Source organism: Takifugu rubripes, chromosome 12, assembly GCF_901000725.2.
Source record: "Takifugu rubripes chromosome 12, fTakRub1.2, whole genome shotgun sequence".
Classification (NCBI taxonomy): domain Eukaryota; kingdom Metazoa; phylum Chordata; class Actinopteri; order Tetraodontiformes; family Tetraodontidae; genus Takifugu; species Takifugu rubripes.
The window spans coordinates 2,799,276-2,824,885 of record NC_042296.1 but is presented as its reverse complement, the minus strand read 5'-3'; the positions used below and the strand labels follow the sequence as shown (position 1 = coordinate 2,824,885).

The 25,610-nt window shown below is 42.8% G+C and overlaps 4 protein-coding genes and 1 non-coding gene across 10 annotated transcripts; 4 read left to right on the top strand and 1 right to left on the bottom strand.

The window, feature by feature from the left end:
• Positions 1-243: 243 nt before the first annotated feature.
• On the top strand, positions 244-6,894 carry grinaa (glutamate receptor, ionotropic, N-methyl D-aspartate-associated protein 1a (glutamate binding)). 4 transcript variants are annotated; one of them, XM_029844846.1, is made up of 8 exons: positions 244-429; positions 3,746-3,810; positions 3,887-4,065; positions 4,602-4,717; positions 4,903-5,103; positions 5,181-5,309; positions 5,442-5,585; positions 5,850-6,894. In XM_029844846.1, the coding sequence occupies exons 3-8, from the start codon at positions 3,984-3,986 to the stop codon at positions 5,997-5,999; spliced, it is 822 nt and encodes a 273-aa protein (XP_029700706.1). In that variant the 5' UTR covers positions 244-429; positions 3,746-3,810; positions 3,887-3,983; the 3' UTR covers positions 6,000-6,894. The 4 variants fall into 4 exon arrangements, 3 of the variants coding, with proteins under 3 accessions (XP_029700706.1, XP_011607286.1, XP_029700704.1); XR_964933.2 differs by having other exon boundaries at positions 279-429; positions 3,746-4,065; positions 5,850-6,055; positions 6,617-6,894; XM_011608984.2 differs by having other exon boundaries at positions 279-429; positions 3,746-4,065.
• A 110-nt stretch (positions 6,895-7,004) lies between these two features.
• On the top strand, positions 7,005-10,918 carry LOC105417139 (synaptonemal complex central element protein 1). 3 transcript variants are annotated; one of them, XM_029844847.1, is made up of 10 exons: positions 7,005-7,782; positions 8,362-8,407; positions 8,499-8,561; positions 9,409-9,483; positions 9,570-9,617; positions 9,793-9,847; positions 10,283-10,372; positions 10,461-10,524; positions 10,597-10,663; positions 10,736-10,918. In XM_029844847.1, the coding sequence occupies exons 1-10, from the start codon at positions 7,711-7,713 to the stop codon at positions 10,825-10,827; spliced, it is 672 nt and encodes a 223-aa protein (XP_029700707.1). In that variant the 5' UTR covers positions 7,005-7,710; the 3' UTR covers positions 10,828-10,918. The 3 variants fall into 3 exon arrangements, with proteins under 3 accessions (XP_029700707.1, XP_011607285.1, XP_029700708.1); XM_011608983.2 differs by having other exon boundaries at positions 7,005-7,785; positions 8,363-8,407; XM_029844848.1 differs by lacking the exon at positions 7,005-7,782 and adding an exon at positions 7,825-7,996 and having other exon boundaries at positions 8,363-8,407.
• Positions 9,188-9,323, top strand: LOC115251869 (U8 small nucleolar RNA). Its single transcript, XR_003890383.1, has one exon. It is a non-coding gene; the product is annotated as a U8 small nucleolar RNA (small nucleolar RNA).
• An 823-nt stretch (positions 10,919-11,741) lies between the features above and the next one.
• Positions 11,742-20,800, bottom strand: fam83hb (family with sequence similarity 83 member Hb). Its single transcript, XM_003968943.3, has 8 exons — positions 20,558-20,800; positions 17,168-17,326; positions 16,749-17,075; positions 16,482-16,646; positions 16,250-16,374; positions 15,327-15,881; positions 12,897-15,225; positions 11,742-12,454 (listed from the first exon to the last, which is right to left on the bottom strand). Exons 2-8 carry the CDS (start codon positions 17,288-17,290, stop codon positions 12,434-12,436), a joined length of 3,645 nt encoding a protein of 1,214 aa, XP_003968992.2. The 5' UTR covers positions 17,291-17,326; positions 20,558-20,800; the 3' UTR covers positions 11,742-12,433.
• Positions 20,801-24,040: 3,240 nt separating this feature from the next.
• LOC101077947 (receptor-transporting protein 3-like) lies at positions 24,041-25,411 on the top strand. Its single transcript, XM_003968942.3, has 3 exons — positions 24,041-24,171; positions 24,354-24,528; positions 24,963-25,411. Exons 1-3 carry the CDS (start codon positions 24,156-24,158, stop codon positions 25,312-25,314), a joined length of 543 nt encoding a protein of 180 aa, XP_003968991.2. The 5' UTR covers positions 24,041-24,155; the 3' UTR covers positions 25,315-25,411.
• Positions 25,412-25,610: the final 199 nt, after the last annotated feature.

Genomic DNA, 25,610 nt, shown 5'->3' with positions numbered 1-25,610 from the left:
GGGCCGGACCTTTATTTGTGCATGGATTATTTTTAAAAATTTTAAACCTCTTTCCCTCAATTTTAAACGTATTCCCTTAATCCTTTTTCCCCTTTAATGTTATATACGTAGATTAACCAGAGAAATCTGAGCTATAGGCGTCATCACACTCACGAGCGGTCGATGTGACGTCAGTTTAAGACTCTTTTATAACGCTTATAAAGGAGCAGGTTTAATGACGTAGTTGTTCTGCAGGAGCGATGAGCGATACCTGAGACGTGTCGCTGTTTGTTTGCGCGAAACGCTGACAGAACGGGGACTCGCGCTCGTCACGTGACGACCGGTGGCGGTGTCGTCATCCGCTCGCGAGTCGACCCGGCTCAGACGTTTCGAGAGGAGGAGGAGGAGGATAACGACGAAGAGCTTCTGTCGGCAGCTGCTCGGAACCAGGCAAGTGTCAGCGCGCGCCGACGGCGCGTTTGAACTCGTCCGTTTATTCATCTGTGCTGTAGGCGCGCGCCCAGCCGGCTCGCTTCTATCGCGGCTACCACGCCACGCGCAATCGTACAATTGAAATGCGAAAACATGGCAGCGTGAGCGGAACATTCCGTGGCGTGGTGCAGTGAGCTTTAGGTGGATAAATAAATGCGTTCGGGGAGGGGGGGCGCGGCTGTTAGAGTCGGCTTGTGGGCGGGTGAGCTTTATCCATAATTGATCAATTTAACTCAGCATCCATCGTCCATCAGGCTGCGTTCAGCATCGTCGATCGTCATCATGCTGGCAGTATCGGCTTTTATTCGGTGCTGTGGTAAAATAACAGATGGCCGTATTTCTGCGCTGGCGAGGCCTAGATGGGGGTCTGTCCGCCGGGGTAGGACCGTGGAGCCGAGGCCCGCTGCGGGCGTATGGGTGTGGGATTCGTGGTTCTGCGTTGGTTTCTTGCTGTGCATCACCTCTAACCAGAAATCGATTGTGTTAAGACCGGATCGCTGTTTTTAATTTTATTCCATGTAGAGCTTTTAACTTGTCATTCATTGTAACACATATAGGCAGACTGTGTCCAAGCTTGTTGAATTTCTATTTATATTGCATTTGTATTGCATTTATATTGCATTTGTTGCAGCCATGGAAATAACAACCCCTGCAAGATAGTCAGGCCTGACAGTCCTTTCTGAATCATAACAAGGGGCCAATATTAAAAAAACACAAGGACAGAAGCGGCAATGCAAAGAAAAAATATTTTTAATAGGAATCTGTTATGCCACATCGTACAAAAAGCACTTTTTGTTGAACCCAGCAGGTGAATCTGCTGTGCTTATACTTGTGTTTAGACTTTCATTTAGCTGAAACTGCCGACTGTAGCAGACTATGAATGAGATATTTGTGTAGTTGGTTATCTATAGTTCTGGAATGGGAGGTGAAACATCTGCCAGTTTCTTTCAACAGACCATTTGAATCTCCGCTAGAAGCGTCAACTGTTTGTCGCTGTTGTTTTGAGGCCTCAAGTTTGCTCTCACTGGTATAGGCCTCCCTGCTTTGTCCGGATGTTCCTGTGGTGTCACGGTGTTTTCCAATGTTGCTCAGGCATGCACAGAGTGTGATGCAAATGGGTTGGTCAAGGTATTGTGCTTGCCTAGTTGTGTTACATGGCCCTCTGGTTAGCTCAGGGAGCTCAAATCCTTTAGTGATAAATACCACCAGAATTCATCGAAAGGTGCACTGAGGCTGGAGCACTGCTTTTTAAGGCCTTTAAGGGGGTAAAATAAGTAGTTTTGTTGTTGTGTTAACAGTATATTACACAAGAGCTGGACAACAATCAAAAAATAAGTAAACACCTTTGAATACTAATATTTACTCCTTTCCAAATTTTTCTTAACAGATTTTATTGCCGAATGATGTTTAATATTCAATTAGAACGCAAACTTGAATCCTCTTCATTTTTTGTTTCATTTATAGAAACACCGAGTATTTTTCAACAGTTTAGCAATACCTACTTTGAATCCATTTCACAGTTTAGGTCAGCTTGATTGCATTTTCTGCATGATATACTTCCTGAATGTCAGGCTTAGATCATTTATATGGACATTAGACAGGGAGGGGATCACATGCATTCACTGTTTCTGTCACACTCGGGGGTCAGACTTGTTTGTGAAGCTATGGCTGCAGAACTATTGATCTGGTTCATGTCAGCTCACATGATAAACCTGTGCTGATTATGCTGAAAACGTCCCAAAAGAGAAACTAATTTTCAGTTCACAAACCGCAGTTCACAAAAACTGTCCTCTCTGCTCCCATTGCACAATCATTTTTGTTCAGAAAGCTGTGAGGGGATTGGGTTGTTTTCTGTTATGATCGTTATCTTTTTAGTGTGAAGCAGAGCCAAATCTAATGTCTGTCCTTTCACTGCATCCTCCTTATGATGGACGGACAGGATCAGGACACACAGGATCGCACACTGGAGTGTGTGTTTGCCAGTGTTTTATACACAGTGGCAGTGTTGCATAACTAATCCAATGGGGTGGAGAATAAGGGTAGGGCTACACACAGTCTGCAAAAGATTTTATCCAACCTGTCAACAAATGGATGCACAGGAATTCATGGAAATTTAAAAAAAGGCAACTGAGCATTTGCCTTCCACACCTTTTACGTTAATTAGGGAATGTTTCTTGCTTCTGTGAGTGTGGAGTCATGCTTTGCAGATGTCCAGGTGTGGGAAGTCATTAGCTTTAGCGTGGCCATGTGGCCAAGGCAGCTCGACCCATTGCTGGATCTATTGTTGAAACAACTCTGAAGATAAAAGCATCAGGAGCTTTGATTCAGGGTGCTTTACATATTTATTACATTTTTTTACATGCATGGTATTAAGGCTGCATTCTGTGACTAACATCGATTAATTAATTAATTAATTAACTCTCTCAGCAACTATAGGAAGAAATACAAAGTACGAAAAACTGTGTTTGTAAATCCATAATTCCCAACACATAAATGTCCAAATTTGGACATTTAAAGAATGGTTGAAACCTTATTCTTGAGGCAGCAGTAAGTGAAGCACGATTCAACTAGCTGCTAGATGTGCCTCTAACAGTTGCTTTATCATCAATAGAAATGTGAACAACTTTGACATGTGTTTATATCCAATTTGTCTGCATATTTCTACGGCAACTATGCTCAGGTACCCAGTATTTACTAACTCCTCCGATCTGCCCCACCAGCCTTCCCTGCCCAAAAACTCCACACCACCACTATGAACAAAGTTTTCCAGTTGGCAGTCCTACCTTCATTTTCAATATTGTTCTTGTGTCATTTTTTCAAATGATGATGTCACCTCTGTTATCCCTTCCAACCTGGAGGACTTTGTAGTCCTGTACATGTACCAGATTTAATGTGATAAAAATTTTCAATTTAATATTTGTGATTTTATTTGAAAAATGTGTGCTTTAAATGATAAATTAGTGTCAACAACCACTCCTAGATATTTAAACTCTTCCACTACGTTAAGGCTCTGTCATTGCCTCTTCAGTATAGAGCGGTGGCTGATCCAGCAGTAATATCCTGCAGTGCCTTATATTTTATGCCGCTGATCCCCTGCGGCCTGATTGTCCAAGATTTCTCTCCCACAATCCCATTCTTCTTTGCATCTTCAATTAAAATTTTATAGCGTTCCAGAATAATCATTTAAACTCATTGCAGTGCAAAATGTTTTACTGATAATTTGACTGTGTGTTTGTGAAATTCAGTCTAAATTCTGATTATCATCTTCTCACAGATTGTTAGCAGTTTGAGCCTTGGATTGCACCATGGCCCAGGACAAGAACACATACCCAATCATGGGTGAGACCAACCCACTTCATCAAAGTGTTTACGGTCCTCCTCAGCCAGGTTTCGTTGTGCCTCCTCCCAACTACAGCCAAGGCCCCGGAGGTCCTTACCAACCAGCAGCCGACTATGGACAGCCAGGCTTCCCTCCTGTGGGCCCAGGTTATGCACCTGGCCCCTACCCTCAGATGCCCTACCCACAGGGACCCTACCCTCAGGGCCCTTACCAGCATGGACCTGGACAGCAAGGCTTTGCCAGCGACCCTATGGGTGAGTTATGATGTCAGGGTGGCTTCATACACAAAAAAGTTGCAACAGAGTTTGGCCATCAGGGTGGACAGAAATGAACATAAACCTTCAGCTGCTTTTCCACTGCGGAAGTTTCTGGTAAATACTGGGGGCAGAAACTTAACAGAAACATCTCACTTGGCCCTCTTGATGGTCATGTCTCCACTGTGGGGTAGGACCCCGCGGCGACGTCATGAGTTTCCTTCTACGTGTAATTGTCACATGACAGTTTTGACCATGACGTTATCCAGGCAAGCCACCAATAGAAAAAAATCACAATGGCAATGAGGAAGGAGGTGAACATGGAAGGGGCTGAGGCACTGAAATATTCTAAGAGAATATGATTTCCTACACCTCCGTGCAGTTATGGAGTTCTGCCTACATGACATTTTTTCCCCCTGATCTATCGCTGTAAGCTGTACCTGTCTACATTTCTGTGTTGATTAAAACTGAGTAAATTTCCCCAAAGTTCCTGCAGTTGAAACGCATCTGTTGTTCTGTTATTGCCTTTTGTTCAGGAAATATTGGCAGCCCTGGTTACCATGGAGACGTGCCTCCGAATTACTATGATAACGACGAGTTCACCAACTCTGGTTTTGAAGACAAAAGCATCCGGCAAGCCTTTATCAGAAAAGTATGTTGTTTGTTTAGCTGCACATTGATGCAAAATGTGTCATAAATGCAATATTTGCATAAAACTAGTAATTTGATGATTGTCACTATAATGCTGGTCAATAAGATCTTGTTTCTAAAACGTGTTTAGCTGGTTGAACATTGATTGAAACTGGTTCTTATGCAGTATATCTTGCGTTCCCTCAGGTGTTCTTGGTGCTCACAGTGCAGCTTCTGGTCACATTCTCCTTCGTTGCCATCTTCACCTTCGTGGACGATGCCAAGAGATTTGTTCGGCAGTATCCGTACCTGTATTATGTTTCCTATGCAGTCTTCTTCGTCGCTCTGATAGTCCTCAGCTGCTGTGGAGACTTCCGCCGTAAGCACCCGTGGAACTTGATTGCACTGGTAAGGGTTTGAGCAAACGACAAGCAGCATTTACATCAGCGTCACTTCACACACGTACCGGTTTCTGTGCCTTGCAGTCCATCTTAACGCTGAGCCTCTCCTACATGGTGGGCATGATCGCCAGCTTCTACGACACAGACACCGTCGTCATGGCGGTGGGCATCACAGCAGTGGTCTGCTTCACTGTTGTCATCTTCTCACTTCAGGTCAGCACCCACAACCAACTTAAATAATTAAGTTATATTGTATATTGAGGGATGCACATGCTCTTTGTTCATGCTTTTTAAACTTTTGAAGATTGCATTTGGTTAAAATACTTTTTTGTCTTTTAACCACAGAGCAAATATGACTTCACATCCTGCCACGGCGTACTTTTTGTGTGCCTGATTGTTCTGTTCCTCTTCTCGATCCTCTGCATCTTTTTCCGCAACAAGATCCTCCACCTTGTCTACGCATCCTTGGGGGCCCTGCTTTTCACCTGTGTGAGTTTCAGAGGCGTTGTCCTCCTTGCAGGTTCACCAGGTGTCACCACAGCTGTTCTTTTGAGTAGCTTTATTTTTCATGCTTGTGCTGCACTGTCTCTCTTTAAGGAATAAGCCCTTCAAAGAGACTTAAAAATACTTAATTATATTGTTTAATTTATTAAATGACCAAAGGAAAGAATATGGACACGTCATATTATAAGACCACCTATGTATACATTTATAGATATGCCAACCCTATTCTTGCTTTTCTTTCATTTGCAGTTTTTGGCTGTTGACACCCAGCTTCTCCTGGGCAACAAGAACCTGTCCCTGAGTCCAGAGGAATACATTTTTGCTGCCCTCAACCTGTATACTGATATCATCCAAATTTTCATCTACATCCTGTCTATTGTGGGACGCTCCCGGGAATAAAGGTGCAACTTCAAGACAACAAAATGGGAAAGCAATCGCCTCATTTGGTTGTGATGGTAAAGTTCCCTTTTGCTATACCTTTGGTCATCTTTCCTTCCCCTTTTCTGTTTCCCCCCCTTCTCCTTTACCCAGCCAGCCATCAGCAGGATGGTCTCCTGCGGTTCTTCTTCCTGTTAAAGGGAGGGCTTCTTGCTAAAGCTGCTTGTTGGGGGTCAGTCTCTGGGTTTCTCTAAATCACCTGGAGGCAATTTTAATTGTAACGGACGCTGTGTAAATAAAATTGAATTGATCAAATTAAACAGGAAATTTACCCAGACCTACTGCTGACTAGATGATGTAAATATGTAATTTACTCTGCTTAATCTAACTTTCTGCTTCTATTAACACAAATGGTTAAACAGTATAAATAACTAGCTTTCAGTTTGGGTCAGCATGTGGTTTAAAAGGTGTTTGGCTCTGGGTGAGAATCAGCCTTTCACTGCTGCAGAGATTGTGAAACGGTTGTAGTCAATATCCAAGGAAACCTGTTCCTGTAGTGATGATAAAACTAGTGAGTGAAATTAACCACCTCCTTCAGTCCGCCTGTTTCTTTCTACAAATGCGTCTTTTCTCTTCAGCTGACTGGCGTTAAGCAAGTGTGCATGGCAACACTGGACACCCACCTTCTGCTGTGATGCATATTTAGAACCGTCAGTAATTCTTGCCTGCTTTTGACAGCTGTAACTAGTTACATGTTTACTGTATACAACACAGTACGCCACAGACCATTGAAAGGCATGCTGGAGTGATTTTTTTAATTATTTTTTAAATTCAGCTGCATAGCTTGGGAAAGGATATTCTCTGATGACAGAAGTTTGCTTTTCCAGTAACTTAATAAAGACATTTTGATGGAAAACTGAATGTTGTATGTATAAATTACAAGTATTGATTCATGTTTATATATGTTCTCTCTCTCTCTCTCTCTCTCTCTCTCCACACACACACACACACACACACATCTCAAGAGGAAGATATTCCCCTTTTCTTTTTATCCTTGTAATTTTTTTTCCATCATGATATTACTGCTAAGTTGTATTTATTTTCTTTAGAACATGTGAAGAAGTTTCTAATGCTTTTTTTTTTTTTGGTCCATGTGTTTCAACTTGTGAATGGATAGGCTTATATGTGAAGGAAATGGTGAATATTTAATTTAAATATTTATTGAGTTTGAGTTATTTTGGAAATTTCATGCAGAAGTGTCAAATAATATCAAGGGGTTAGTGTTTTAAATCAGCAGACACAAAACTTGAATTAAAACGAACTCTAAGCATTGTTACTGAAAAACTATTGTTTCAATTGTTTTCACTTTGCATGACCCAGTTTATTTGTATGTACTGTTAATACACACTGTACCTGTGTTCTAGTTCTGGAGAGAAACGGTATTTAGATTATCTTTTTTAACTATTGTGTTCTAACGGGTATGTGTGTATAGAACACTTTAGTAGTTTGATGATTATTTAAGTAATTCTTGGGGCGTCGTAGGTCTGTTTGCATTGCACATTTGCATTAACTGCAACTACATGCCCCTACTCTGCTTTTTGCATTACATTAAAGATGACACGTTTAAAAGTATCTTGGCGTTTTGTTTATTTATGGTTCGGCTGATTACGTTGTAAATGCGTTAAAAACGTATGCGACGCCCGACTTCATTAGAAATGTATACATATATGTGATGAAATTCATCTGTTGCGCACTTTTATTTCGCCAGTCGTTGACCGCATCTACCCCGTCGTCAAGCATTAACAGGGTAATAATTTGTAAATAAATTCTTATCTGCAAACGTTTAATAAATCTTTCTTTGATAGTGTAGGTGTACTACATATTAGGATATTTTTCTTAGATAGCGCTTTGTTTTATATGTAGGCTATTTTAAAATAAATTTTAAAAAAACCCAAAAAACGTCATTCCAGTAGTAATGACAACCCATTAGCTGAAGAAGTTAAGAGTACGCATATTTGGTAATAAGTCCTTAAAATGTCTGTTTTTACATCTAATGTGTTGCCTCATACTTCACCTTTAATTTGTTAGTAAATTTGAGAGATTTGACAGTTAATTTTAGAATCGTTTTGTTATCTCAAATATTAGCCAGCTAGCATAGGTTTCAGTAGAGTACATAGCTTTTATGTTGGAAACTTTTGGCTTTAGTGATCAACATATTAAACTTCTATTTATATTTATTGCAAAAAAAATTATAAACTATTCCTGCAATTTAAACAATTGGGTTAACTTAAATATACACCATAACCTAATTTGCTAACACGTTAAAAATCTGCGATTCCGTTTGGGAGGTCAAAAATAAGTGACCGTTTTAATTTCTGTAACAGAATTCAACATGGAAGACCTGGTAAGCATTCTCCGTCTTAATGAAGGTTAGTTTGAGTCACTATTTCAATAACCACAAATGAAACAAATAAGGAAAACCCCAAATTACGGCTCGAATAAATTCTACTCTGCTGTCAGATGGAACTGATAAAGCACCCAAAGTCGAAGAATTGATGTGTACATTAAGATCTCTACAAAAAGGTAATGTTTGAATTTTTTTGTGTTAAATGTTAAATCATCGAGTCCCATTCAACAGCGAAATATATTCATATGAAACCGTGAGGGAAAAGAGGAATAATTATTTCATGATGGAAAAGTACGCGTATGTCTTCAAGTTTATTAAGTGACGTCACACTTTGTACAGGAACGAATGTCAAGAGAGTACGGCTAGAGTAGGAGGGAAATTAGTGCGACACTGTTCCGCTTCCGGTCGTAACGTGTTTTCATTTTGTAATCTTACATTATTTGCCAGAAATAATCTCAGAAAATATATGCATTTGTTCTTAAAGATCCACTGTATACGCACAATGTAACAACCTTTCAAATATTGTAATTTAAAGATCGATAGAAACAGTTTAGGGAATCAACCAATGGAAAGACTCATAGTCCTGTAATATGCTAATAAAGACGCACTTCCGTACGAGTTAATTGGGAATAATGAGAGAGAATTGCGTCAGATTCGAATAGAATAGACAATATTGAATTCCTAACACTCTCCTTTTAAACAACATATGCGTTTATGTAAGTCACTATTAGCTGGATGTAAAACCATTACTTAACTAGCTGGTCCCAATGTGAATAAGCGTTTCCCGCGGAAGGATTCTCTATCTTCAGTGAGGTATATCCTTACCTGTTACTTCAGAAATGAAGTTGCAGAAAATGATGAATGGAGGCAGCATGAGGAATGATTATATGTCCTCTGTCATGTTGGGAACAGCAACACCCTTCATGACCCATTCTGATCAAACGTGTGACTAACAATATCTGGATAGATCAGTCAATTAGCAGTGTGGATCTCTTTGCCATTTTTATCTGATTTGTGTTTCAGGTGAAAGCAATCTTGATAAAGAAATTTCTGAGCTTACTTCTACTTGTGACTCTCTGCAAGAGGAGTTGCACACGTGTAAGTCATAAATCCAAGTATAATCATTGTCTCTCCTTAGAATTGTTGTCAATAAGTTTAGTTACTCATTTATTTATTTTTTACAGTGGAAATAAAAGTTCACCAACTAGAAGAAATCCATAAGCAAAAAGAAGGTACATGCATAGTTGCTTACAACACAAATTGGGTTGCTTTGGGCTACAAGCAACAAACAGCACAGACTGACTGTCTAGATTATGTGACTATATCACAACACAGTCATCATCTCTATCATAACATAGCTGATATATATGATGTAATGATGATGTAATAACTGAATTTTGTCTTTAGAGCTGTTCAAAAAGATAGAGTTCCAATGTGAAGAGACCGGGCAGGATTGTGCCAAGTAAGTTAGATTCCCCCCACTTATTTACAGAGAACCAAAGCGAGCTCAAGACTTTTCAAGTGTTTCTTATATCCAACACTAGGTGGCAGCATTTCGCTGTATTCCTTTATTTCGCCCTATCCTATCCACAGAATAATAAATATTTAAGGTTGATGGGTTTATCATTATGGTGTTGCCACCCTGGGAAGGCAGAAATTATACAGAAACAGAACCTTGGCGACTCAATGTTGGAATATATTTAAGCTGATATATGTTGTTTATTCAATCTTATTTATCTTTAATTATTTACCTCATAGGCATGTTGATGTATACAACATAATAAACTGCTTGTAAATTACTTATAGTGTATGCCTTGATTTGCCCAAGTATTATGACCATTAGGTGGTACTTTTAAATTTAATATTTTATTGATACTGACAGGAGCATATTTTTCAGGCAGATGAACGTGAGCAAGTTGCACTGTGATGTCCTGGAACAGTACAAGTGTGAAATCCAGGAATTACATCTAAAATTACAGAAACAACGGTATTTTTATTGTTGTGGATTAGATTTCGGAGTGTAACCTTATAAACGTCACACAATTTTGTGTCTTTGTGCCTTTTTTAATTTGCAGAGTGAAGCTTGAAAATCAACTTCTTGACCTGATAGAGCAGCATAAGTTTTTGGAGTCCATGTTTGTATGTTGTATCATGAATATAACAATATTCCCAGTATTATTTAACTTTAAATATATGGATCTTTTTTTCTAGTCTTTAAAAAACCTCCCAAATGAAATAAACCGTGCTGAGACTACAAACAATCAGCTGTTATCAGTCGGTAAGTCCATTAAAGTGTTTGAAGAGTTTGCTTATTCATGAATATGTGATTATTTGTGGCTCATGTTTATAGAACAGGCAAAAATCGCCCGGTTGTGCCAACTTAATGAGGAGCTGGAACAGGTGAAGCAGCTGGAAGCAACTGCTAAGACTCAGGAGGAATAAACTGCATCTCTTTAGCTGGAGGTCCTCAAATCAGAGGTGATAGGTCAAGTATGTCAGACTGGTTCAGATAAAATCAGTATTTTATGGTTGTGACTTGTCTTTCCGGTGTTATTACTGTTTTTGTTCTATTGTTGAGTTCTGTGAGTTGGAATACAGTTTTTCTTTGCAAAACAAGCCTTGCTTGATGCAATTCTCCAGAATATTTTAGATTTTGTGACTTGTTTAGTCAGTTAAGAGTTCTGTAGATCAACGTAGTGAATCTGTTGATCGAGCATGATGCAAATGTTTATAGTCACTACAAATAAAATTATTTGTGTTATATTTTCAAATGAGTTTTACTCGTCAATTTTAAAGATGCAGTAATGGGGGAAAGTACAATAACTGCACAATACACACACAATGTGTATTTGTTGTACGTTTCAAGAGAACACTGAAAGTATTTCAAACAAAATTTGATACTAAAATAAAAATATTACGACAACCCTGTGATTAGTCCCCTTCTAATTAATACCAATTAGGCATTTTAGTTATGAACACATATTTACATTCAATAATACACATTAACAGTAAAGTGATCACAACCTGCTTTAGAGGACCACCGAGATGTTTGCATGTACAGAAAAAGGACAAACCCTGAGGTAAAATGATACGTTATCTCTTTGATTTATGCTGTAGAAACAGCACTTTGATATCCAACCGTGCTGTGAAGCAGCTTGGGATGTGTTTTGCACAATCGCATCGCTAAATCTTTGATTTGATTGTGTTTACACAGTAGGCAGAAGGCCTGCACAGGGTAGGTAGATCTCTGCAGTTATGTGAGGAGGCAAGGCTCTTCTCCGGTGCCCCAGAGTAGAAAAGCCCGAGGACGTTTCCTGTAGGTACGACTCCTTACAGTGGAGAAAAATAGCTTGTGTTTGTTGTTATTTACACCTTTTATTTACATGACATGATACAAAGATTAGGATTGTTTTTATAACACCATTCTTTTATCTGTGGAATTGGAATGCCTATTGACATTTTCTGCCCTGAGAAGGGTGTTCACACCTTTAGAAAGGTGCATAATGTTCTCTTTTGAAGAATAGTCATTTTCCAGCTTTGGCAAATCTCTGGGAGAACATTGGCACACAGCGAATTCACAAAGATTCAGTTTCAGGCAAGTTCCAGCCACGCACTCACAGGCCAGGACATTAACAGCACTGTTCTAACAATGCCACATACCGTCACGTTCAATCACAATCATCTCTTTCTCTCAAAATCCACCAAGTTTCTTATAGTCTTTCTAATTCCTGTTCAGTCACGTGCACCCCAGCCTGTTCATAGGCAAGTGGCCCTACCTAGTCTCAAAACATGTCCATAAAACCAGCGGAGTCGCTCTTCTTCGTTCAAGTCACCGTAAAAGTTGTACCAGGTCTTGGCAACAGCAACATTCTAAAGCCGTTGACTAAAAAGTTCTCAATATTTTTAAATGTGTTTTCAAGTTTGACTTCTTGGTGAGAAAATCCAGGAAAGGCCGACTTGTGGAGCCTAGGAGGTACTTTGATGGTGTTGGCACACTGAGTCTTTTTTTGATCATTTCCTGCGTGAAAGGTCGCTCCGCCATCCTTCTTTAGCCGAGGTTATTGCCCATCTGTCAACACAATAAGACAACACCGGTGTGAAATATCTTGAAATTTTGAGGCCAGTACGACACTTTAACTGGTAAAAGCGCCAAGATGTAATCGACATAAAAGGTATTTAAAATGACAACTGGTTACATATTAGCATATTTGTGTACAGCTTGTCATTAAAATGTTATTTTCAAAGATGAGAAACAAGACTGTAGGAGATTATTACAACAAAAAAGGGGGGGGGGGCGAATCTAACTTGTTTTTAAGCCTCGGAGGTGTGCAGATCCTTATTTTATTCCTGTAACTGTACAGGAGACTACAGTTCTGTCACATTTTGGGTCTAAACCCAACTCCTATGTGACCATATCAAAAACTGTTGGGTTATTTCTATACTCATGTCATTTTTATTCCAAAAGTAACCGCTTTTACTGATTTTAAATATTCATTAGAGCAACAGACTACCTCAAAGCGGCTGTAGACTTTCTTCTCCTTTCTCAGACTCTCGATCCTCTTCAGCAGCCCCTCCCGCTCCTGGATGTTGCCCTGCGGCCGCAGAAACCTGCTCACTTTCATGGAGTTGTTCCTTTCAAACGCTTTTCCCACGCTGTCGCCACCTCTGTCCTCGGCAGTTTCTGCCAGCTCTGCTCGGTTCTTCTGGCCGTGAGCGGAGATCTGCTCTAGGATGACTTTGGTGTCATCTCTGAGGTTACTGCTGAATATGATCGAGCTGGTGGCCGACTGGTACCGACTGGTGCCGGACACACCCATCGAAGTCTTGTTAGTAGTAGTTTGGTCAGTGATGGTGGATCCTGCTTCTTTAGCCGATGGACCCTGGCTTTTGCCTGTTTCATCAGTGACTTCTATAACTATGTTCCTGGCTTTATCATCTGCCGAAGATTTTTTGTCTTTATCCTTGGAGCCCAAGATTCCCTTCAGCCAGTGCTTCTTACCCTCAGCCTTTCCCTCACCCAACGTGTTGATAGATGTATTGGAACCCATCATTTTGTGCGCTTCCTTATAGTCGTCACGTGGCAAAGTCGAAGAACTTTGCGTGCGGTTCTTTTTAAGTTCGCTCTTCTCTGCATCTGTTGCGTCTGTGGTCAGGATCTCCTCACCACAGGAAACGTGACGTGGATGCAGCGCTTTCAGCTTCAAGGGGGCCTTCTTGAAGATCTTGGGTGAAGAAAGTGGCTTCAGGGACTTGAATATATCCTTCTTTTGGCCTTCGGATGAAGTCTCTTCTTTGCTGGGTTGAGTCGTCTCTACAGGTTTCAGGTAGCTCGCAGAAGGTTTTGGAGTGGTCATGGGCGGTTTTGAAGAACTAACCGAATGTCTTTGAGCAAGCTCCGACAGTTTTGCAGAGACGTCTACCTTCTTTGGTTCAGTATCTCCTGAAGGAATGGATACACTTGGGGTGCTTGGAGTCACCCCCGACTTCAAGAGAGGTTTATTTGTCATGTCTGGCTTTTTTTCCGCAGGTTCTGGAGCTTTCATTAAGGATTCTGCCTCCATTTTTGAGGCTTTTCTCTTGGCAATCAGATCTTTGATATACTGTTGAGGGGTGGAGTCAGTCTTGCTGAGAGACGACGGGGTGGTGTCTTCAGGTTTCTCTAAGGTTGATTGAATCTCGGTCCGAGTTTTTTGAGGCTCCTCTTTGGTTTTATTCTCATCTTTAAACTGGGCTTCATTTTTCTCTCGCTGTGGTTCCCTCTCTTCTTTTTCATCTTTCTCCTGGACATGCTCCTTGTTCTTTTCCTCAGCCCTCTTCCTCCACTCAAAGGGCTCACGAACCCTGCGCTTCTCTAGAATTTGGGCTACGATCGAAGACGTGCGCACCGAGTCTAACTGTTCATCTTCCTCCGAGGCAGGCTTTAGGCCCAGGCCGCTGTTGTGCATCTCCGCCTTGGAGGATGAGAAAATAAGTGAAGATCGCAAGCGGGAGCTACGTTGAAGGAGCGGATTAAGGCGCGTTCGGAACGACTCGTGCTTGGACAAGAGGAGATCGGGAGCCTCTTTCACCTCCATGTGCAAACCCACATCCTTTCCTCTACTCCTCTCTTTTTCTCTATCAATTTCCCTCATCCATTCCCTCTCTCTTTTCTCAGGTACGAATGGCTTCAAGTCACCGCCTGTTGGATGCACATCCATGGTTGTTGGAGGAGAGTTTCTACTTTTGTTCTCAGACAATACAGGCTTCCCGAAACGTGGTCTCAGAACATCTGGTCTGGGTTTGGGAGGCACAGTCGGTGGCTCATTCACGACAAAGTTGAGTCCTAAATTGTCAGTAGTATTCACTGGCTGAGACACTGGAGGATCCTCAAAGGCATCAGGGCCCATCGGTTGAGGCAGACCTTCGTCTCCACTGTCCTCATAAGTGCTGAGATAGGAGTGGATTCTCCAGTTTCTTAGGCCGTGCCTCAGATCTGCATCCTGATCATTGCCTTGATCACATTCTTTAAGAAACTGTTTCTTCTCCGGAGAGTGGGGCTGCGTAGGTGAGCTCTGACAGGCATAAGGTTGACCTATGCTTGGCCTCTTGTGGGAGGATCCTCCTCCATATCTCCCAGCTAATGGAGGTCCACGATGCCCTTCAGGTCCTCCCAGGTCCTGTGATGAAAAGTAGTCCCTTCCATAACTTCCAGGTAGAGGCTCTGGATCTGAGCGAAAACTGGACTCTGAATACTGGTCAGTGGTGAGATGTGGGGGAAGACCCCGATGTCTGTCATACTGTCCATGGCCCAAACCTGAGACAGGGTCTTCATTGTAGTAAAGACTACTTTGGGTCTGGTCCCTGTAATGAAAATACAGTGTTTATATGTTACCTGTAAAGATGTGGTGAAACGAGATGCTGAGAATAAGCTACAGATCTGGATGTATTGAGGAGTCGATTACCTTTGGAAGTCTGTCTCATCCAGATTATTCATGACCCTGCACTTCATGTATTGCCTTGAAGATGCATAACTTTCTTGAGTTCCCTCCGCGTAGCTGTGTCGCTTGTAGGCACTGGAGCTCAGCTCCATCTGCCTGGAAACTATCGATCGCCCCTGTTCCAGGTAAGACTGCTGCACCCGAAACTGCTGCTGGGAATACTTTCCAATCATGAGCCCAGATACCGGTTCAATGGTCTGACGAAACGGGTCATTCCGCCGAAAAGGCAGGGCACGGTTGCGCTCGGGGTCTCCAAAGGAAAGGGTGGAAGTAATCTCATGCGGCCTGCGGTATCCTAGTGGGTTACGCAATGACTGGGTCCTCTTCAAACCAAACTGGCTGCCATAGCTGTTATTGGAGCCGTGGTTGTCAACAATAGCAAGTGCACCAGACGGATCGATCACTAGGGGCTCTGACTGAGCATAGAGAATTCGAAACTCTTCATCAAAGGATGTAACCAGCTCCCCGAGGAAAAGGTGGGCAATGCAGCGATGGATCTTCTCGTAGGACCACATGAAACTATAAGAAAATGGGGGAAAATGGTGAATATAATTTATGGTAAATATTAGACAGGTACCACACAATCGAGCTGGGATCAGACTGACTATGAGAATGCAGTGACACAGAAGGCAAAGAAAAGCCGTTCGACCCCAAATAGGCCTTAGAGATGGCGTTATTACGGCTAATCCCAGAAGATAAAAATCTGTGTTCAGATTATGTTAAACTCATTATTCTAGTTTTATTATTATGTCTTATTTAACACTATACAGAGGTCTGTGCTGTAACTTTGTGCATAGTTTACAAAAGCAACTTTAAAGCACTCACGCTGACAGCAGAAATGACAGAAAGGTCTTGGCGTTTTTACTGATCAGAATTCAAAGTCTCACCTGTAGTTGCCACTGAGTACAGCCCTGCAGTCAGTCAAGAGGAAACGGTCTTTCACCTGCCCTTTGAACGATTTCCCTGTCCGAGAATAATAAGTTATTCCTGCCACGGTCCTGACACGCATCATCTGTAAAATAAAATCCCAAAGCCGTGCAGTTAGTGTGGTACAACTAGAGGACAGATCGCTTGGGCAATAGCTCGAGCTGTAGATGGACAGGTGGCAAGACAACTCACAGGAATCGAGTCTAAGTTGACTTTACAGTTGAGAACCATAGAAACAAAGTGATAGGAATCCTGCTCGTCCAGGAGAATGTAAACCGGCACGTGACGTCTTGCTGCATCCAAGAGATCGGCAAAAATGTCAACATCTGTGAACGTGTCCATTACCACAGCAATGACCTGACCAAGAGACCAAACACGAAAGATTGAGGAGAAATTAGCACACAATGCACCACACTCTAATCCGTTTGCGTTTAATCGCTACTCTGATGCCCCACTTACTTGGCATGCACTCTTGATGAGTCTCCTGGCCTGCTCCTTGATGCTCGGCATCTCTGGTTCAGACGGGTTCACCAGTGTGGTGACCTCTGTGCTCCCTATAAAGCTGTGCTGTGGCCACCCCAGGTCAAGTCCCGGGGCAGCCAGGTCAGACTGAATGGGCCAATACGTATCAGAGGAGCCGTCTTCCTCCTGACCCATGTCGTTATATGTCAGCTCTGGCATGCTGGACGACAGGCTGGGCGTCTGAATTGTGTTTTTGATCAACTCAATCTCAGGCTGCGCCAGAAAACTAACCACATCTTCAGTCTGGAGGAATTCATAGTAGCCCTGGTGTGGAGGAAGACATGCCAGAATTAACATAACGTATAAAACCTATGTGAACAAATCACACAAGCATAAAGCGGACTTGAAACAGTTACCTGTGTGTCATTTTCTATCAACGCGTCGATAGCGAGGCGGTACTCCTCGCGGTAATGCGGGGGGAGGTAGTTGGGGTCGAGGGGGTTGTCGCCGATGGAAGAGGACTGCGATCGATGTGCCATGTTTGCAGAGGTGTGGAGTCAGAAATCCAGCCTAATCTGTGAAAAGGGGTATCAGGGAGACGAGTTGAGTGAACGGGGAAAAGGTTATAAATTCTCGACGTCTCTGTAAACAGCAGCGAGCTGTGGTTGAGTTGGAAGTCAAGTCTAACGACTGTGTGTACTGTTCTGTGTTTTCATAGCCGGCCCGGGTGCACACGCATGTCAGAGCATGTGAGAAATCCGTGTGGATGCAAGCAAGCCTGTCTGTCCTACTCTACTAATCCTACACTTGTCATATTGTTCTATAAGTACAACTAAATAGGAAACTGCTACTCTATTGTGTCTTGGCTGAGTGTTCTTCAGGGTGGTGAGAGGAAGAGCGAAGAGCGACAACAAAGGCTTTATTGTTGTCGGGTCAAAGTCTGCATAGTGAGTTTTACAAGCTCACTTCTCCTCCTAATGGAGAAGTCTGCACAGATATAACAGTTCCACCCGCCTAAAAAGAATTCCCTTCTAGGCAATAGTTCTATCAGCGCTGCTTAAGATGCAGAAACATGTGAAAAAGAATGTAGACAGATGTAGAGCAAAAGGACAACAGAACAGGGTTTTTGTATATAGACGTATGCCGATGTCAATTATGAGCAAAGATTGATGTAAAGTAAATATTTACACACCAAGTTTCATTTCAGTTGAAAGACAAAACCTGACATGGAATCATTGTGTTCTTTGCTAGCGTTTCTATCATTAATTACTCATTAACGCATTCTTTTTTTTTTAAAAAAAAGGAATATTTGTAAGATAGAAACACAGCAGTCCATTCTGTTCACCGGACAATGAGGGGTTGGAACCCTTTCATGATTTTGTGACATCCAGGCAGGCTATCGCTGCGGAGATCAAACGCCCCCGGGGTGGGTTCCATTTCGCAGCAGATTCGCTCAGTTTTCGTTACAATCCCCACAGAGGACGACAGGATGGATTCTCTGACGCATTGAAGGCTCCGTTTGCACAATGTGGTATAATAATTGTGTGGCTTTTCCACCCTTATCAGCCAGTCTTACGTAATTTATTTGATCGATTTTATGATTTCATGATCGGGGTGTGTGTGTCTCTGCGTGTGTGTGGTGTCACAACGGAATTCTGTGTGGGTGTGTCTGCAAGGTTGTACCTGAAGAAAAGTGATGTGTTTTTTTGGTTTGGTTTTTTTTTTTTTTGGTCCCAGAGATTGATTCCGATAGGAAAGAGTACAAGTTCCAACTCACTGGGAGAAGCACGCAGAGGCCTGGTGAGTCACCAGGGAACCCAGTCTGGTCAAGTCTGCAGAGAACCCACAGCATACTGGTCTGTGGTGATTCATCTGCTGACAAAATGGCTGACATCCTGTTTCCGCCGTTTCTTCTAGCAATCTCAGCCTCTGTGGCACACTGTTCACAATTATAAGTTCCACATTTAAGAGCGCGTGTGGAATACTCCCGATCCTGCCAGGTTTACAGAATGGGTGGATCGTCAGTACTTTCATCGGCCTCATTTGGTTTTGTTCTTTTGTTAAGCAAATCTCGCAGCTCAGGGCCCGATCGGCTCCAAAATGAGTTTCTAACGTTTACACCTGACGACCTCAGAGAACGCCAGTAAACTGATACGTGTGCCCGCCTGCTGGAGCAACCGAAGGTTAGTGAAAAAGAGGCAGCGGCATTTTTCCTGCAGCTCGCCTCGCTGACTGTTGCATAGTTAAACAAATCCTGCTGCCTTGTTTGCTGTTATAGCAACAGCAGCGCACATCCAACTGTAGATGCCTCATGATCACCAGGATCTTTCACCATCTTTCCATGCCCCCCCCCCCCCGACCGGTTCCTCTATCAGTCGTGAGGCTTTGTGCATGAAACTATCCTGCATTAGCTTCACAATTAGCAAAACCAGTTTGAGACAATAAACCATCGGGTGCACCTCTCCGAATATTCAGATGTAGTCAGTGTTTGCTCACAAGGCATGTGAGCGTCTTTGCCTCTGCACCCTCGCGTCGGAGAGGAGGAATAGCGAAAGGGCCGAGGGCAGTAAAAGGACTATCTGCCTCGCCATGGGAATCTGAAATGAAATTCTCCAGAAATTAGCTCAAAGATTACTTCAATCTGGAATCATCTGACCGCGCCTCGTTAGATAAGAGGCTATGATTGGTCCCCTCTGCCTTGCTTCACGTTCTTCCTTAAATTGTCACGAATAAAGTGGCGACAACAGAAACTAAAAACAGGTTTGGAGAGACGAGCCAGTAATCTCCTGCTGCTCCTGTCACAACTGTTAAATACCACTTCTGTCAGATTAATGCACAAACAAGTACAAGAGCAAACACGGCGCGTCCCTCTGTGGCCTGGCACGACAGACATCTCAAGGTCGGGTTAATGTATGCCGCACGGGAGACACCCAATGTGACCACTCACACTGTGTTTTGTTAATTTGCGCGCCGCAGCAGCACGACCAAGACAACAAAAACAATCTCTGTCCTCATCTGTCCTACCAGCATTGGAAATCCCAGCAATAAATGCAAAGTGAAGTTTCTTCTCGGCCCCTCTCTCCTACATGGGGAGTGTACATGCAGCTGCCGTGGGCAGCCATGCAGCCATGTGGGTCGTGTGACAGGATGGATCTCCAATGAGAAGCACAGGCACAGAGAAGCTGGCACTACAAGCTTTCCCCTGAAATTCTAACCACATGTTGGACCATTTCGACCCAGTGAGTCATTTTGAAGGAACAGAGGAGAAGTCTGCAACTGGTGGAGCTTCTGAGCTATTAGCTGTTGAAATCAACCTTATCTGATGCTACTGGGTGCTACAGGTGCGTCAGGCTGATGAGAAGACCAAGCTCCTAGACATTATCTCTAAATTGCTGCGTCTGCGCTACACACAGCAATGTTCCACCAGTGCATTACCCAGTCGTGCTTGTAAACCTGCCTCCGGCATTCATCACCTGCAGTTTCTCATACAATACAGCCACAGCGACAGCTCAGGACAAATGTTATTTGGCCGGCGACAGCCCACGCAGGTGTCGTTCAGCATGTGTTTGTTACCCTGTTATAACAGCACTGCTCAGGTCACTCACCTGGATGAACAATTTTTTTAATAGACATCTCCATGGGGAAGGTTAACCACAAAACTAAGAAACAATACTTAGAGATAGGAAACTTTTAGTTAATAGAATAGAATAGAATAGAATAGAATAGAATAGAATAGAGCCTCTGCACAAGGGTTCCTTTGTTCCCAAGTGTACTCGCAGAAGTTGGTCTGTAGTTCCATTCCGTACCTCCGGACTTTCCACCCTTCTTTGCTCTCGTCTTATGTAGCAACGGGGGGAAAAAGCTCCGATGTGCGTCTTCCTTCCCGTTGCACTTTTACATTCTCCGGATCGCGTACGCTAAACTCCAGGTCGGGGTCCGCAGATCTGATCCAGCGAAGGCGGGGAAGGCGCACGGACGCCGGGGCCCGGGTTGAGCGGTCGTGTCGGCGGTGTGAGGACCTCGGGAGCCGCGGCTGTGGAGCAGCACGGAGCGTTAACTTGCGCGGACGGACGGAGCAGCTCCTCCGGGGCAGGGCTTTCCCACCGCTGTGACTCCTCCCAAAACTCCTCATCACTGCAAGGAGAAGGCCATTGGTAGTTGAATTCCGATGGCATAGTTTAAAAGTGCTAGAATGTTTTTTATTTTTTTTGTGTTAAGATTGAAAATGTGCTGTTTCAGCGAGTTTTGCCCGAGTCTGTCATAGCTTTAGTTGGTTTTGGCTTCGCGCTTCTGGCACCTTGAACGCACAAGTTCACGTCGTTTCGCAAATTTTCTTCAACTGTGCTTGAACTGGTTCACCCAAAAAGAAACCGGCAATGGTTGATGATTTATTGACATGAATTACACGTTGGTTTCTCCGGAGAAACCCCACAGGAATATTGTGCAAATGAGTCAGCTGCCCTTCCATTCCAGGAAAAACACATTTTGTTGACTATCATCTCTTTTTCCTCTCTTTCTTCATGGAAAAATGTCCTTGCTGGAGGCTGTGTGTTTCCTTTCTTCTGACATTTTGACTCAGGCTTGTCTCCTCCATGTTGGCCATACAGGTAGATGAGGGTCAAGAGGCCAAGCTCTCATTACACAGCATGTTTTTCATTAAATCCAAATGTTTAACACTAGTCTAAGCGAGCAACCTAAAGGTTATGCCTTTATACAAGTTTAGCCTCTTTTAGTCAATCTTTTTGATTTTTATGCGTCACTTGACCTCCTCAATGCATGTTTGCACATTATATGCGTTGCCCTTTGTCCTGAACGTCTCTATCTGTTGTCCTGAACGTCTCTATCTGATGGCACACACCCTGTTTCGTGACCTTCTGATCGAAGCTCTCTCATAAGCACACACTTCTGTCTGTGTGTTCAGTCCTGTTCCTGAAGGGTGTGCCTCCTGTTTGAGTGTGTGTGCTCTGGTGCTCGTGCACCAGAAAATTGTTGCTCTAAGTCCCCGAGCTCCGGATTTGCTCACGGGAGTTCCTAAATCATACAAATGTGCGACTCTAAATGCGACAGGAAATTAAAAGTAACTGAACGCATCGTAACCATGCAGTGACAAATATGAACGCTGTGTGTGTTTGTGTGTGTGACCTGTATCAAATCAAAAATATGTCTTCGTATATACAAAAGAAGCCCTACAACAAACATTAGCAGGTACACAGACACTCAAACTCTAGGTGCGGCCGCTCCAAGGAATGCGCTGAAGGCATGTCACCACACCCTCTTTCGTTCCTCTTTCTCTACCTACCTCTTGCTTGCCCTCCCTCTCTCCCCCTCTCTCTCTCCCCCCTCAGGCTCCTCCCTCTCTGAGTCACCTGGCAGCCGTTAAACAGGTGTACGAGCACAGACAGGGTTCAGGTTGCCTGGCCTTTCAATGGGGCCGGCAGCGAAGTTCACAGTTTCCTGCGATGCTTCAAAAAAAACTTTATTGACACGGAATTGAAAGCACCCGCAATGGCGTAGGGATAGTATTTGCAGAGTCAACCTGTTTACTCTTAAGGTGCCAGGGAGAAACACAGTTCACCAAAGTGCTGTACAATGCAAGAAAACAGTAAAATATACTGATATAGCAATCCAACTGTATAAAATCCCTTCTGATTTAAGGCAAACATGTTTGGGATGTCCAAGAGCAGCTTATCTGCTCCAGCTGGAGTGTAAACCCGAAGGAGTTCAGGCACGTATGATGGTGCAAGATTTAAATGATTTAAATGATACAAACAAACAGTGGAATCCTGAACTTGACAGGAAGCCATGAAGGGAGGCCAGAAGCCTTGCAGTCATGCTTCTTAGTAGCCATCAGTAGAATCTTAAGGCCTAAGGGAAGGCATATCTGGGTGTTATCTGCTAAGCACTGTAAGGAATGAGCTGTTTTTCTGTTGTCATGACATTGGGGATGCCTGGGTGTCGACTTTATTATCATTTCCTATCATAACTTCTAATATCATAAACAAAAAGCCAGTAGTACAAAGTATTCAACAAAAGGGCCACATTTGGATCAATAGGGGTTGTTTCCAGCCTGCATTACTGTGGCACTGGGAGTTTTCCACCCGTATATTTCTCAGCCTGTAATGTCACACCTGAGTATAAGGTGACTGTGCAGAGCCTGGAGCTTTGAGGTCATCTTTACACCCCTGTGACTGGAGAAAATACACACACACAAATTCCTGCGATATCCAGGTTATGAGGTCGTTGTGCATGGGTGTGTGTGGAGGTATGGGAAATATACAGTATATTCATGGGTGGCCATACCCACAAGTGACACAACACTGCATATGTTCATAACCACCTTCAATCTACTGTAATGAAAATTATTATGTTGTTTAAGTAGGGATGTATTCATCTGTGTACAATAAGCAAAATGGCATTACGTTGCTAGAGGTTTGTGGCTGGATAAGGAATTACACCTCTCAAAGTCTGAGGAGCCTGACAAACCTGTATGAGCATTCTTAAACATGTGCGTTTCCTCATTAGTCTATAGTTGCGTCATGTAAACCCCATCAGACTCTACAATCTGTATTACTTTAATGTTCTGTGTCAGGCAGGAACAAAGTCCACATAGCAGTGTGTGTGTGTGTGTGTGTGTGTGTGTGTGTGTGTGTGTGTGTGTGTGTGTGTGTGTGTGTGTGTGTGTGTGTGACGAGACAGAGCCAGGAGGTGTTATTCTGATGCTATAATTACAGCAGCCATAAAATGACGATAATGATTACAAGGGGGGTACTTTCTGTATGAAAATCCCTTCAACTATGTTCAGAGCTGACAAAGGGATGTGTTTTGAAAGCAACTTGTCAAATCTTTGAGGAATGTCACCAATGACAAAATCTGACAAGACAGCTGAACCTTTGTTCACGCCTGTTTGTCACTTCTATGTCAAGACTTCTAGCTGTTCGTGACACAAGTTAAACAACATATTATTTAGATTTGCTGCACATTCCCATCATTTCATTACTGGCATGACAAACAAAACAAAACTGGGACTTTTGGTGACCCATCAGATGTGTTATACTGCCCCCTAACGGGCTGAGGTGCACTCTGCATTTCAGTGCATGTATTACGTTAAAATAATGATATAAACGTGCCATGATGAATATTAAAAGAGCTGTTTCAGAAATTGAAAGACTGGCCTTCTCTTTAGTACCGCCATCTGGTTAGTACACAAGTTGGGAGAATCATCTCCGGAGAGTGGGGAAAAAATAAAATCCCCTCCGAAAAAAATAAAACAACTACATTTTGTGACATCACCTGACTCACGCTGGCTCGATTTTAAGTTTCGTTTTCCCCACATCATTTACTTGCAAAACAACACCGTCCCTCTCTCAGCCACTTTCATTCCTCTTTGACAACATAACAAGCAACATGACTGGGTCTTCAGGTAAAATGCATTTTAAATACGAAGATTTATTTTATGTTATTTTATATACTATTGTCAGCATTGGAATGAAAGAAGGGTGTGTGTGTGTGTGTGTGTGTTTGTTTATTTGTTTTTAAAGACAGTAGGCTACTCCCGAAAGATCCACAAATTCATCTAATTTATTATTCTCCCCACTCCTACAGACTGGGTTCCTGGATTGTGGCTGGACATATTTAACGAGCTTCTAGACCAAGATGATGAGCTGGATTATGGAGACCAGTGGAGACTGAACTTTAACTACACAAGTCTGACAGACACACTCGATTCTGCTGAGAGGCGAAGAGGCTGGAAGATATTCTGCTCCCGTGTATATGGAAAGTATGTATGTTTCTAAACTCCTGAAGATATCTGATAAAGAGTGCAATGGACAGGTTTGAAGAGTTCACTGTTGCCATATCCTTTTACGTGCCCTCTGAGTTCTTCCTGTTTCATTTTTATGGCCTTGTAAAATTACAGTTTAACACTCATTTTGCAAATTTCTCACCCCCCACCCCCACCCCCAAATAAACAAAATAGTCTGATAAATATTTGTATTGAAGCACTGCAACTTCATAACAGAAAGTGTGGTGATAGAATAGAGTGCTTTAACTAATTTTCAGTACAGTGTAAAAACATTAATGACACTCTAGGCAGTATTGGAATTTGTGGGTGGCACTTTTTAGAAAAAAAACTTGATTTATCCTATGAGATGCATGCAAACACATGTAAATCAGACTGCTCCTCTCTAATGCTACCGTCCTCTCTTTTCTCAGCTTTGAATGTGGCTCCTGTAGAAAGACTTGGCCCTCAGCACGAGTGACGGTGTTGTTCCACTACCGACTTAGGGGTGAACGAGGAATTGTCATCATGCGTCCCTTAGGACAGTCTTGCCGCCGTTGCCAAGATACCTTTGAGCTACCGGGCTTTTCTGAGGACGTGGTTAGAGGCACCTTGCAAAGGCTGTTTAGCAAAATACGGAAGAATATCTATGATGAGGATGATGATGACGATGATGGGGGCCATTCAGACAACTCCGGAAGAGGGTGGAGCAAACCACATGAATCTTCTTTGTGCGAGGCCTGCAAGATGGGCATTTGCTCCCAGAATGATGAATGTGAAAGTTAGCTGTCCAACAAAGAGAGTTTGCTGCAAGCGAAACTGAACTATCTTACTTGTTTATTGCTTTTTTCTGAATAAAAAACATTTTATCGGAATTGGGAAATGTTTCAGGATCAAAGTTATTCAATAACGTGTGTTCAAATATGATAAGAAAACGACGCAGACAACCGTGAGGCCGCCTATTAAGGACCACAGATGGTGCCCCCACACAGCGCCACCCACTGGAGGAAACATGTTATAACGCGCATATCCGCTTCCGCCTCGGGACTGCAGCGATCTTGCGTCGGACCAATCAGGCAAGA

Coding starts and splice junctions, on each gene's coding strand:
- fam83hb (XM_003968943.3), bottom strand. CDS start 17,290: ATGGCACATCGATCGCAGTCCTCTTCCATCGGCGACAACCCCCTCGAC. Junction 16,375..16,481: donor TCAACTTAGACTCGATTCCT/GTGAGTTGTCTT, acceptor TTTATTTTACAG/ATGATGCGTGTCAGGACCGT. Junction 15,226..15,326: donor GATGAGACAGACTTCCAAAG/GTAATCGACTCC, acceptor TTTTCATTACAG/GGACCAGACCCAAAGTAGTC.
- LOC105417139 (XM_029844847.1), top strand. CDS start 7,711: ATGAAATTCATCTGTTGCGCACTTTTATTTCGCCAGTCGTTGACCGCA. Junction 7,783..8,361: donor CCCCGTCGTCAAGCATTAAC/AGGGTAATAATT, acceptor ATTTCTGTAACA/GAATTCAACATGGAAGACCT. Junction 10,664..10,735: donor CAATCAGCTGTTATCAGTCG/GTAAGTCCATTA, acceptor TCATGTTTATAG/AACAGGCAAAAATCGCCCGG.
- grinaa (XM_011608984.2), top strand. CDS start 3,777: ATGGCCCAGGACAAGAACACATACCCAATCATGGGTGAGACCAACCCA. Junction 4,066..4,601: donor CTTTGCCAGCGACCCTATGG/GTGAGTTATGAT, acceptor CCTTTTGTTCAG/GAAATATTGGCAGCCCTGGT. Junction 4,718..4,902: donor GGCAAGCCTTTATCAGAAAA/GTATGTTGTTTG, acceptor GCGTTCCCTCAG/GTGTTCTTGGTGCTCACAGT.
- LOC101077947 (XM_003968942.3), top strand. Junction 24,529..24,962: donor TGCTCCCGTGTATATGGAAA/GTATGTATGTTT, acceptor CTCTTTTCTCAG/CTTTGAATGTGGCTCCTGTA.